General features: G+C 41.1%; 1 protein-coding gene across 1 annotated transcript in view; it reads right to left on the reverse strand.

Moving 5' to 3' along the window:
* The window catches only part of Scaper (S-phase cyclin A associated protein in the ER), a 308,455-nt gene that overhangs the window by 15,272 nt on the left and 278,911 nt on the right, over positions 1-14,272 (reverse strand). The window contains exon 28 of the mRNA XM_051197515.1: positions 10,239-10,388. Within this exon, the coding sequence (XP_051053472.1) occupies positions 10,239-10,388 (150 nt within the window). The remainder of the gene's footprint in view (positions 1-10,238; positions 10,389-14,272) is intronic.

The raw sequence follows: 14,272 nt of genomic DNA on the forward strand, positions 1-14,272 counted from the left end.
TTGGAATCATTCAGACTCGTCACAATTGTGATCACTTCGAGAGACTAACTTGGACTTTCTGTGTGCTTATGTGACCATATTCTATTTGCCACCGGGATTGAGTAGAATGAGGGAAATCTGTATGCCAAAAGCTCTGGATAGAGCATCAGAAGAACCAGCTATAAGACAGGAAGCAAGGTTCTTTTCTCTCTGGCTGGCTGATCTCTGAAGGCTTCAAGTTCCCTGATACCATCCTGTCCTGTGTTATGAGCATGCATACATGGACACATCCTATGTTTTACACACACACACACACACACACACACACACACACAGAGAGAGAGAGAGAGAGAGAGAGAGAAGAGAGAGAGAGACAGAGAGAGAGAGAGAGAGAGAGAGAGAGAGAGAGAGAGAGAGAGAGAGAGAGAAAGGATATAAGGAATGGGAAGAGTAGTAACACCTTCAAACACAAATACTCCAGCAGAACTGGGTAAGTGTCCATTCCTTCCCGTGAGCTGCTGTGTGGTGAGAACTGCAGGGGTAACAAATGCAGAGCATAGGCTGATAGGCTTTCTGACCATAACCTAACAGCTGCCAGAGACTATGGGTACATTCCATGGAGCATTTATGGGCTCACCAGCACTAGTCTATGACAATTTTATTTAATCATAAAAATATAATAGTAGTCAAATCTTTTTGTAGTTTCGGTTTACTGCTTTCTCAAGTAAAATAAATGGTCTCTCAGATTTCTTCTGCTTTCATCTCTCTGCTCTAAGAATAGTAGGATAAGGTTCCAATTAAGGCCCATTAAATTGTTCACATTGATTCATGTGAGCCATTTTCTAGTTTCTCTTCCTAACACAATCTCAATGCACCTCGTAGTAATCTCAGTGCTTTTCAGTTAGCTACACAGAAGAGATGTATTTGGGTGTGAGGTCTTCCCCCTCCTGCTTCTGTACCCACCTTCACTGCCTTCCAGATGAGCATACACTGATCAGTTGTCAGGCAGTCCAGCTGAACCAGCCATGACATACTGACTGTCCAGGGACTCCTTGGTGGCTGGGTCAGAGCAGTGTGTGAAATAACAGCCAAGAGACCCTGTTATGGGAAGACAACCCTGCGCTTTGGGTCCAAGGAGGAACCGTGGAGTCAGGAGCCACTGAGTTTTCTCCATCTTCTCAGCAGATGGGAGAACATACTCTGACAGCAGAGATAACCCACTTAAGATGGTAGTAAGTGTTAGCACTGACTTGAGAGGACATAGGGACTTTTCTCATAGGAGCAGGGAATCTGGAGGGAAACAACAACAGTTTCAACAATATCACAAGTTAGGCCAGGGAATGTGCTAATCACTAAGCAACTGTCTTAATTCACATGGCATGTTATTAATATGATCTACATATCACAGATAAGAACATAGGCACTGGGAAGGTAAGTGGCTTGCCTGGGATCTCAGAGCTAAGGAATGGAACAACTGGTAATATATTCAGTCTGCCTGCTTCCAAAGCCCGTGTTCCTTTCATTAAGCTTCAAGAGCAGATTACTGTCCCCTACAGCAGGGACCTAAAGAGAATTCCAGCACACCAGGTATTATGAGGTGGCAAAGGCAATAGCAGACTATAACCCTCACAACATGATTTGATTGAGGGCTGCTAAAGTAAGGCATTTGTGTATATCTCTGAGGCTGGCACAGATGCCTGACTTGGTTGAGAGGGCATGCCTTGGACATGAGCAGCACCATCCCAGAGGCTGGGCCCACACAATGGAACAAAATGGGAATAAGAACAAGCCTACTAGCAGAGGAACAATCTCTGCTTTTTGGCTGCCATAAGTAAGCATGTCTACTTCTCCCAATTGTCCACTATGCCTCACACCATAAACCTGTCCACTTTGAAGTTTTTTATAGGTATTTTGTCACACTGATAAAAAGTCTTGCCAATAACAGAAAACCTGGATCAAGAGGTGGGTTTGGATTCCTAAACCTTTGGAACTAGTTTGTGGAGGAAATTTGGAGACAAAGGCTACACAAACTATAGAATGCTATAAGTAGAGCTTGGACAATTCTTGTAAGAGTGGAGAATGTTGACAGGAGTGTGGAGATTACAGGCTGAGTTCATGAGATTTCAGATGGGAGTCAAGTACTCTACTGGGAGCTGGACTAGGAGCTATGTGTATTACATTCTGGTAAAGATTTACCTACATTTTATCCAAGCCCAGAGAATTTGTGGGATGAGGAGTTTAAAGTGATGGACTAATTAATCTGGTGGAGGGAAGTTTGAGGCTCCCCAGAATTCAAGTTGTGGTGTGGGTAGTATTACCTGCTTTTAGCCGTGTTTATAGTGAAAATTAGGAGCAAAAGAAAGTGGGGAAAGTTCTGAAATGCTTGTGGACTGGCAAGAAAAGGAACACATTTCAAGTTGCTAGCAAGGAAAGCATGATTATTAAGGAAATTCATATAATTAAAAATGGACTAAATACCTGGCACTAGGGAAAAGTAAAGATACCTTGAAGGCACTTCAGTAATAAGGAGAACCCTACCCTTTCCAAGGCCAGGAATATAAAAGGGTAAACTCATTTAGAAGCCCTTGCTCTGTAGTCCTGTACATGCAAGGATGTTTTAGGACATATCCATCCACATCCAGCCCCTCTCCATACCCCAGGGATTTGAGTCTACTGTAGACACTGTAGTTCAAGGCTAGGGGAGGGATCATTACTATTTCACCTGGAGGTAGACCTTATCATTGCCCAAGTGATGCTAGTTTTGAAGGTAAACTGGAGTTGTGGGGTCAGAAAGCTTCCATCACGATTTCAAAGGAAAGCTTGAGCTGCATGTAGGTTCCTACACTGCTTGCTACCTGCTCTTCTTTGTTCCTCGGCGAGGCAGCCACTGTTGAGGTAGGAATTTCTTAAGACCCCTCAGGTCATTCGTGGAGTGAAAAAAAAAAAAAAAACATACCTGGTGACAGAGGGCACTGCACTAAAAGTGTGTAGGGAAAGTCACAAAAGATGAGGCAGGTGAAAGGTCTTTTTGTTTGGATCCCATGAAGGGGGTGACTTTTACTATACGTCATCAGAGTTGGTGGCTGGCAAATGTCTTCATTCTAACACAGGCACATCACTGACTTAAATGTTTAGGCAAATATTACTTTTAATGATCTATCTCAAGTCTCTCAAGTGGCCCTCAAGTACCATGTTTTTCTCTGGTGCTATAATACTGAGGATAACCTGGCTCCAAAATGGTTCTATTACTGAAATTCTTGAGTTTTTCCATCCTTTGAAAGGAACTGTAGCTATCATAAGGAAGAACATGTAGAAAGTAAATTCTTATGTGACAGGTGAAGGATGAGGTGCTGACACCAGGAGAACAGGAAGGCTGAATGAAGGACACTCTCTCCACTCTCAGCCCCATACAGCAGCAGCTGCCCTGTGGATCAGATGAAGCCAGCACAGTGTACCAAGTAGGTGTGACCCAGGATGGATCATCTGCCTTTGAGGAAGACAAAGAGTAAGATAATGATGTTTGAGCAGGATTTAGGCCAGTTCTGAGTGTTCTAAAGGCTGTGCAGTGGTTCTGGAAACTTCTAGGCAAGTACTCTATTTCTACCCTAACTGCCATTCTCAAAACACAACTGAAAGCCAGGACTGAAGCTCAGCAGAAGAGCACTTGCCTACCATGTATGAGGATCTGATTTCAAGCGCTACCACTATAAACAAACAAAATGCAAACAAAATGAAACAAAATTCCACAGAGGCCAGTGAGATGGATCAGCTAGTAAAAGTGCTTGCTGCCAAACTTGAGTTCCCAGAACTCGAATGGTGGAGAGAGAGCTGACTTCCACAAACACTTCTCTGATTTACACACATATACACACAAACTAAAAAATAAAATAAACACAATACCACAAAGGAAAGACTGAGGCTGTAGCTCAGTTATAGCACAGTCACATGTGGGGGCATCACTGTCTAGTCTTCCCGCCTGTTCTGATCTTCCTGCAAGCATCCAAGTGCCTCTAGCACAGTACAGTGTAGGGGAGATGACTACGTGATCTATATACCTCAGCTTCTTGAACTGTGGGTCATGACCTTATTATGAGGTCATATAAACTTATTGAGGTGTCTGAAAAATGTGGCAACAGGGAAAGGTTTTCACCATGCAGTGATCAAAAATTAATGCAAATAAAACATGATTACTCCAAGATGATTCTGGCAGCATTTGCCCATGTATCATGCACTTTCTCTACCACCTTGATTCTGAACATACAACACATGCACATTTTACTACTACGCATGCCTTTATCACCCCCAACATCAACAAACATACCTGAAAGACCTTGTCTCAGACTTAAGACTATTATATTGGGTATGAAATAAAGTGTTTTTACAGTACAACCAATGTTTTCTACCCGTCAGAAACATGATTTACTCACAGAAAACAGAAACTTCTTATATTTTCCTACTGTCATGTAAGTATCTAATTAGTGTGCCTTTGAATTGTATTGTTATAATGTTTGATTTTAAAAATTGCTGTTGGAATTGCTGACTTGCATTTCATTAAAAAAAAAAAAAACCTTTGAAATGAATTTGTCTTCTGGTTAGGACAGAATTTCCAATAATTTCAAAGGTCCCAAACATACTTTTATAAAATTTAATTTTATTTTTGAGATTATATTTAATTGCTTTTCTCCCTTCTCTTTCTTCCTCTAAACCCTTCCATATACTCCTTTCTGCTCTTCTTCAAATTATTGGCCTTTTTTTTTTTTTTTACTAATTGTGAAATTGTCTGCATATTCCTAAATAAAACCTGATGAGTGATGCTATTTGTATGTATACTTTCATGGTTGATCTTGTGATACTGAAAATCAGTTTGTGTGCTCTTCCCTGTGGAAGGCCACCCCTTCTGCTAAATGTACCTCTGCCATTTTGCACTCTATGTATATATAAGTGATGGTTTTAATATTGATGATTATAAATACCAGTCAACTCCGAAAACCACTGAAGATACTCTATGATCTGTAGTATCAAATATTCAGCCAATATTTATTTATGTAAAAATAAATAAGCATATCCATCCAATTAGTATGTATATTTGCTCTAGTTTTTAGTAAAAAGTAAATTTACATGTATGCCAAGTTTTAAAATAAACTTCCTTATGATTTATTATCAGTAAATATTGGATATTTTATTATCAGTAAATATTGGATTTCTATATCTACTTTATATACCTATACACTCAGGGTCATGAAACAATTTCTTAGACAAAAAGGGATCCTGAGTTGAGGAAATATAAAGCTCTGATCTATCTTCTTGGTACTACAGAGAGGCTGAGTAGGCCAGGTGGGCCAAAGTGATCTTTCCTATCAATTATCATAATACCTACCGTAGCTGGGATACCTGGAATCTATCAGGCTTTTCCAAATGAGAAAGGCAATCACTAATCAAAATGAATATGCAAAGGTTCTTATTCCCAGGATAGTAATATTCAGGCAGTCATACAATCTTTCATTGAGTTAATTTAATTATCAGACCACATTTAATTATCCAGTACAATGTAAATAAAGTGAAGAGCTGACAGCACATATTAATTATGTTCATTATAATAATTAAATGGGAAAGAATTTAGAAAGCCATGAAAATGCTGTAAAATACAGGGAAGCTTTTGATTAAAACATCATTTTAATTAGACACTGCAAACCTATAGGAAACAGATGATGGTTCAATCACAGACAGGACATTACTTTTATTATGTGGCTTGCTCTCCTGATCTGTGGTATCATGGGCCTCAGCCCTTCTAGTTAATTGACTAAGTGGTGGCAAATAAAAAAACCACCAATCCTTTATGTAAAGCAGTCACCTAATCCAACAGATTTAGGCTGCAGCAAGATTCAGGACCCCTCCAGACCTTGTAGAGAAACATGCTTTTCCCCAGTAGGAAATGAAGGATCTTCTCTTGAAAAACATGCCAGCAGATTAACATGAAACTTTCCTGAACTGAGAATCATCACTTTTCCCCCACTATCTCTGGTTTAGAGAAGTTTTCCCTGGGAACAGGGGTGGTGGGAAGGGGTACCACTGGGTCACTGGCTGTGAGGTGAGGCTATGCAAACGATCTGCTAGGATAAAAGCTCCATAGAAATGGACATTGGGGTAAGAGCTTATAGCTGCTCTTACCATAACTCCTGAGCAAATGTTCACTAAGCAAACTGCTGGGTTTGTGATGGATAGAGAGGGAATTTTAAAGTTCCATTTTAAAGGAAAGCAAAGACATACCCTTTCAGTTGTAGAAAACTTTTTAACTTCACTGGATGCATGTTGTCACCTCAGTGCCTTATGCTGTCCTGTGTATGTAGCATAACCCACAGAGCATGGCACAGATCCCCCACTTGGGCTAGGGGACACAGCAGATAAAACAACTGTGGCAGAGCAAAGCCTAGTAAGTTACCCATTAAGAGTCTGCTGTCTGTCAATGGTTCTCATTCTCCTCAGTCCATACTGGGGAAGCCAAGATATACATACTGTGCTTTAGATGACAAGCTGCCACAAGGGACAAGCAGCTTATGAAACTGTCTGGTGCTGACAAGATCTGGAGGAGAGTGAGGAGGATCTAAAAACCACAAAAGGGCAGAGAGTCCTCCCGAAAAAAGAGTGCTATCAGAAATCTGTCTATGGTTTTAGTCTCAGACTTTTCATGTCACAGGCTCAAGACATTTTCAGGCAAGAGCACCTAACTACAATCTTTCTCATCCTCTCCTTTTTCTTTTTGCCCACCATGTGAAATATATGTAACATGTAAATTAGCAGCTGAAACATTTTACCCCTACAATTCAGTGGCATTACAAATATGTGTGCGCAGACACACACACACACACACACACACACACACACACACACGCTCATCGTGTAAATGTCATTGCTTTCCAGAACTACTCTACTTTTCAACAGTTACAGATCCATAAATCTAAACAGAGAAGACTCATCTAAGATCACATAGATAAAAGCAGAGCTGAGCAAAAACCCAGGTCCTCTATTTGCTAAACTGAGGTCTGGGTTTAACTTATACTTTCCTAGAATCTTTATGGGTCTCCTAGAGTGAGATACACATATGCCAAGTCACCCCAAGCTGGCATTCGGAGGGCAGAAGCACACTGCCATCTCACATTGCTGTCCAAGATGCACATCACTGACCACCAGTGGATAGACATGTTGCACACCTGATTTTCTTTCTTTTTCTTTTCTTTCTTTCTTTTCTTTTTTCTCTTCCCTTCCTTCCTTCCTTCCTTCCCTCTTTCTTTCTTTCTTCCTTCCTTCCTTCCTTCCTTCCTTTCTTCCTTCCTTCCTTCCTTCCTTTCTTTCTTTCTTTCTTTCTTTCTTTCTTTTTGAGACAGGGTTTCTCTGTATAACAGCCCTAGCTGTCTTGGCACTCATTTCCTTACTTCATAGACCAGGCTGGCCTTGAATACACAGAGATCTGCTTGCTTCTGCTTCCTGAGTTCTGGGACTAAAAGGCCTGCACTACCACGCCCAGCCACACTGACTTTAAATGTCCTAGTGCTTTTCTTTGTTTCAGGAGACTTAACATGCCTCCGAGAGCCCACTCTCTACCTGAGGCAGGATTTAACTTTGCATGATAACTGCACCACAGTGCTGAAGGGACGACAGACAACGCATGGGCACAACAGAACCAAGATCTCTAAAGGACGAGGGTGATGCTTACAAACTACATTGCTACAGATCTTTGCTTTTTACTATGACTATTTTTTCTATCAGTTTTCAGTTTCTTTTGTGTTTTAACACATTCTATTTCCTCCTCATAAACCACTGTCTTTCAGCAACTGTCTCAGGTAGACCTGACTTCACTAGTTCTCCTCCAGAGCAGGTGATCACTTCAGTACCTTGCCCTGTATAAAGCAAGGAACCGAAGCACAAGGCCCATGTTTTTGGTTTTTTTTCTTCTACCTCTGGGTGAGCACATCTCTCAACAGTGAGCTCAAATCTTACTGCATACTTTTGTTCTTCCTGCTAAGCCTGACTGGGCCACGGCTACTGCTGCAGGCTCCTGTGCCTCCACCTCTTTCATTCATCAGCCTCCCTTCTCCTCCACTCCCATCCTAATGCTCTCTCTACCCACTTCAACTGCCCTTTTCCTTGTCTCTTCAAATGTATGTTCCCCTGATTGTCTCTGTTCACTCAGGTGAAACCAGAGACACCAAAATGTGTGCTTATCTAAAAGGAGAGCACTACTGTGTGATCTAGCATCAGCAGAAAAACTCAGAAACCCCACAGAACTCTGAATTCCATCAACTTATCATAGTGGAGGTGGTTTGTACAAAGTGCACCAAAACACAGCAGTGCGAACTGTGCTGAAAGAATGGGACTTTTGGTGTGGAATTGCACACAGCCAAACAACTCACTCACCAACTGCTCAGCTCTTTACAAGAGCAGTGGAGTGTCATGATATATAGCACAAACTACTTATATATAAAACAGGAAATTGTTAGGTAAACTGTGAGTGTCCACACAAGGTAAAGCTATTAAAAATGATACTCTGGTATAATATGAAGTACAGGAAGCAGACATGAGCACACAGGCAATGAAGCCTGCTGGTGGTGCATGCCTCAGATGCTGGGATCAGAACCAACAGAGGTTCCATTTTATTTTTTATATTTTCCATGTCCTTTTCATAAAAAATAAGGACTGCTTTGTGGTCATGAACACTGGAGCTAAAAATCATTTAGTAGGCTAACATACACAAAGGAAATAAATACAAACAGAACAGCCCCTCACTTATCTTTTCCTGAGTAGTTTTTTTTTTTTTAATTTATTTTATTTCATGTGCATTGGTGTTTTGCCTGCATTTATGTCTGTGTGAGGGTGTTGGGTCCCTTGGAACTGGAGTCACAGACAATTGTGAGTCTCCATGTGGGTACTGGGAATTGAACTCGGGTCCTCTAGAAGAGCAGTCAGTGCTCTTGACCGCTATCTCTCCAGCCCTTCCTGAGTAGTTTTTAAGAGTTTTGTCAACCTACTGTGCCAGAACCTTAGGAAGGGCAAAAACCTGGCTGTTTGCAAGGGAAGGAGCTTCCTGGTTGGTTATTTCTACATCGGGAGGCAACAAATAATTACCTCCTGGCAACAGGATCTGGGCAAAGGAAACTTTTTTATTTTGTATATCTTCTACATTTTAACCACAAGAATGTTTTTTCTAAATTTGACTTTCCATTTCTTATCTTTCTTACAGAGACTGTGCTGAAGGTCCATTTTATTCCCATGCTTACTAAGGACCAAATGTCCCTCTGAATCTATGAGGCTGTGATTGTGGCCTTCTGGGACTGCCTTGTTCTTTCTATCCTTCTCTCCTCATTGGACATGAAGTGGCAGCTCTCAGTGTGCAACTTCTTGCCTTATATGTGTCTCTGACAGCATACTCATCTCTTCTTTTGCCTTCCACTAGTGTGCTCTAGGCTGGTAACTCTAATGGGCACATTTGTTTCAGATTTAAATAAAATATTAAAATAAAAATCAGAGAGCTTAGAGTGAAAGCTAGTGGGGCTGTTCAGGTCTTTTTCTCAGCTATAATCTATACAATCACATGTATGTCTAAATAAAACTATATAAATGAATAGGTGGTTAAGAAATAGTTTGATATGTTATGCCATAACTTATTTAAAAAATAAAGTGGAATGAAGAAGAAGGTGCCATATTATCTATCATCTTCCAATTTGTAACAAATGAAATTCTACCTTCATAAAGCAGGATAATGCATTCATAGAACCTTTACTCAGAAACCAAATAAAGCAGCCAAAAGAAAATTATGCCCCTCACTCAAGCAGGAGAAGCCAGAACCTTGAGCACTCTCTGGTTCTGCCCCAAACCATCTGGAAGCCTCTGATGGCAGAGGAAGGCCAAGGACAGTTTTATATGTTTTGCTAAGTGACTTGAGCCAAGAGATGCAGACTCTTCCTTATCACTGTGAGGGTATCAGAGTTCATGCAGTGTGGGAGTGGAAGCTGACTGTACAGGATGAATGGATGCGTCTGTATAAAAGATTTTTACCTTTATAGCTCTAAGAGGAGGCCCTTGTGCTATCTGGTGCAGATCAAATATCTTTGGAGAGATAATGCCATCAGCATATCCAGGGAACCTGGTTAAGGGCCTTTACACAGGACAGATGGGTTCCAGCAGGCTAGCCTGCCTTTTCTCACTCCAATACCTCACACCATCAGTGCTGGAAGTAATCTAAGGTGCTTTCCAGAGCCTCTTACCTGGTTATCTGGGTGGTTGACAGTGAAGTAGCCCACACAGACGATGACCTCATGAAGGAGGCTTTCACAGGAGACTTGGCTGCAGTGGCCTAGCAGGGAACTAGCCATGTGACGGAATGCAAGGGACAAGCCCTCTGCCCCTACAATAGACTGACAGACAAGGAACAGTTAGAACTCCCAGTCCAGGGAGAGCCAGGGCTGCACATCATATAGTAAGACAAGGCTTGTACACTCTCTGTTATGTAGCTAGAGGATCATGACATCTCTTTCTTGTTTTGTTTTAAACATTTATAAATAGCATGTATTTAACAACAGAGTTCCTGTTCCTAGGAAAGTAACGAAAGAGACTAATGGTACAAGTTACAGATGTTTTTAACTTTCAAATAGCCTAGTTGTCAGTGTTCATAAGGAAGTTTGCTTAAGCCTGGAGCTTTATTTTTTAAAGTTTCTATATTATTTTTTATTGAAAAATTTTTTCACACACTATGTTCTTTTTCCCTTTCCAAACTCTCTCAGAATCTTCCCACTCATACCCTTTCTCTTTTAAAAACAACCCCAAAATAAACAAGAGACACATACAGCCCCCACAAAGAAAACCAAAATATACAATATACAAGCAAGACAAAAAAAATGCCCACATGAAGCATATAAGACAGGAAATATCTACAAAATTATCATGAACCTGAGATATTTCTATAGTACTATGGATAGCAATCAGTTCAGGGGTTCTTAATCTAATAAATGGTCAAAACAAATGTAATGTTTAATCTGAAGGGCACAAAACAACATCAAGACACTGTCTACCTAAAGCAGTTATTTATCTCATACTTAACTTATGTTTTGTTGTTAGACAAGAATTCTTATTGTAGGAAATATGTAGAAGTGTAAAAATACTAAAATTTGTCTGTGAATGTGTCATGTAAGCTAATTTACAACCCTTTTTCTGAAGGAAAATATTTTCTTATACATAGCCAAGACATTTAGTGTTTTTTATACCTAGGGCCTCACTCACGCTAAGGCACTGACCACTGACTGGACTATGTTCCCCTCCTTTGTTCATAGAGATAAATACCTATTTCTAGTTATTTACTTATGTTCAATCAGAAAAGATACCTAGATAAGAATTAATTGTTATTCAAATAAATAATGCTTTAAAACAAAGGCTACCAAAAGAATGTGAAAAACCAAACCAAAACAAAAAATATTCCCCCAAAACTAAGGAGCCCTTGAGCTATGATGCTTCTGGGATCTTTTCTCCAAACTGGCTATGGGCTGTCAGTGGTGGGCGACTCAGGAGGAGAGTCTGAGTCTGCCTGTGCAGCCTGGAGCTTCTATTTAATAAACATGTCAAGCAGACAGAGCGACAGGAGGGCAAAGGGGAGAGGCGAAGCGCACAGAATACACTTGCAGCCCACACTGGAATGAAGCACTGCCGCCGGCCTGTGGGAAAGACGCTGTTTTAAACTCATCTCTTTATTTGAGGTCTTGCTGGGTTTGAAAGCAGGTCAGATGGCTGTAGCTTGGAAATTTCAGCAAAACCACTGTTTAAATTGGGTGAAACACAGCTCTTCAGGTGGACAATGCTGTGATACGATGACACTGGCTTCAAGAGTGTCTTCTGTCACTGTTCTACTGCCCCAAGACAACCCCCACATTAAATATTTTTCAAACCCCAAAGACACTTCAGGAGGGCTTTGCTCCTTTAAATCAAGTCCTGACACCTTCTCAGTTCAGCCCTTATTTAATTAGTTGCGTCCAGCATGCTGTGACCTAGTGCCCTCTGTTGAACCTTCCCTGATAAGAGCAGGTCAAGGGTCATGTGTGTTTGAATATAAAAATCAAACCAATTTTTCAAGGAAACTATATTTCCTTTCTAGCCAGAATTAATTGCCAAGTCAGTACATTGATTTGTTTCTTGAGACCACCTTCAATTGTTAAAAACTGTGACTGCAAATGCAATATATACTACCACTGACCTCTAGGCCATCTGTGCCAATATGACTTCAGAATGGATTCCTACTCTTTGCTGAGGGGGGAATATTTTAGCAGCCTTATTGGTATATGATGAAAACGTTCTAATGGACAGCCCTTTTGTTGTTATGGCATGACAGGTTTTCACACAAAGTAGGCACATACATGCGTGGCTCTGAAGAAAGGCAGAGAAGCATGAATGCTACATTTGGCACTTTGTGATTCAACATCTCCCAGGAGGCTGAGTAAACACTTTGTTTTCATAAGCCACACAATAAGGAACTTAGCAACAGCATCCACAGAAATGCCCAGCAAGTGGGTTTCTGATGGAAGGCCCAGACTCAGAGGGTGATACCCCAGAGAGGTAGCACATGCTGGCTAGCACACCACCATAACACAATCTTGTTTAATCTTCTGTTTGTGAGGTGGATGTTTCCAATTTTCTTTATATGGGAGTACTGAATCTTAAATGCTCAGATGGCTTGTCCAAGGCCATACAATTTATGGTGTTGGGGCTGCATAGTGGAGCCAGCCTGACTCTGGGCCCAGGGGCCTGATGAGCATGAGTCTTTGGCACTCTGAATTGCTGTGATACGTGGAGGTGTGAGGAGGAACCAACATCCTCCTTACATCATCTTGTCTCACTCTTATGCAGTAGCTGAAGCCATCTGCCTCGTTTCGGTTTTCTTTAGTTCCTTCTAGCCCTTTACGGTCATCCTCGAGTATTTTCAAGTCAGATCCATACTGAGATGTACCCTTCCCTTCACTCACGGGAAAGCTCTTTCCATACCCTTCATGAAATCTTTGCTTTGACATGGAGTTGTTTCTCTGAGCTAGAACTTGAGCTTCACTTCTATCATGAAATAGTATTTTCTCCCAAAACTCAATCATTGCTACACAGTGTAAACCCTTGTATGTTTATCTGAGCATTGCCTACTTGACCAAGTGGTGTCTATGTGGACAGATGTGTCATCTAGCTTGCTAAAAAGTGGCGCAGTTCATAAATGCCCTCAAATATTTCACCATTCTCTTACTAAAGGTGGGACCTATGTCAACCTGGGAGGTTTGTGAGTGATTTAACCAGTAGTACATACTACACACACACACACACACACACACACACACACACACACACACACACACACACACACATTTTATATACATTTCTGTTGCTGTTGTTTTTTAAGACAGGGTCTCATGTAGCCTGGGATAGCCTCTATATCATTATGTAGTTGAGGTCTTGAATTTCTGTCTTCTTGCTTCCTTTCCTTGCCCCCTCTCTCCCTCTCTCCCGGCACAGAACATGGAAGGCTTTACAATTATTAAAAAATACATATTAATCTATGTGTATGTGTGAGTGCCTGCAATACATGTATACATGTGTAGCACACACATGCTTGGTGCCTGCAGAAACCAGAAGAGGCCATGTGATCTCCTGGAATTGAACTTGTAGATGGTTCTCAGCTTCATGTGGGTACAGAGAACTGAGCCTGAGTCCTCTGCAGGAACAGCCAGCAATCGTAAGTGCTGAGCATTTTTCCATCCCCTAACAATATAGTATAGGCTGTCCTCAATTTGTAGTAGTCTTCTTGCCTCTGTTTCCAAGTACTAGGTGGAGTGCGCTTGATAGATAGCTACATGATTTCTGAAAGTACATCATGAAAAGCCATGCAGCTGCAGTCTGGTTCTTTTGGAACACTTGCTTTCCAGAAGTGTCCTCTTAGGACTTTCTCCTCAGGACTCTGACATCATCATCTTTTGAGAAGCCTGTATCACATAGATAAACAGTATGTGGGGGGTTGGGGATTTAGCTCAGTGGTAGAGCGCTTGCCTAGCAAGCTCAAGGCCCTGGGTTCGGTCCTCAGCTCTGGAGGAAAAAAAAAAAAAAAAAAAAAAGAAAAAAAAAAAAAGACAAGATAAACAGTATGTGGGTATATATAAGCTATATATAGGGCTCTGAGGTGGCTAGTCCTTAAGCATAGTCTTTGAGGTATTGCTAGCATCAACCATGAGAGAAGGAGCCTCTGGATAATTTCAGTTCCTAGCTCAATGAGATACGCTTA

Source organism: Phodopus roborovskii, unplaced genomic scaffold (assembly GCF_943737965.1).
Source record: "Phodopus roborovskii unplaced genomic scaffold, PHOROB, whole genome shotgun sequence".
NCBI classification, from domain to species: Eukaryota; Metazoa; Chordata; class Mammalia; order Rodentia; family Cricetidae; genus Phodopus; species Phodopus roborovskii.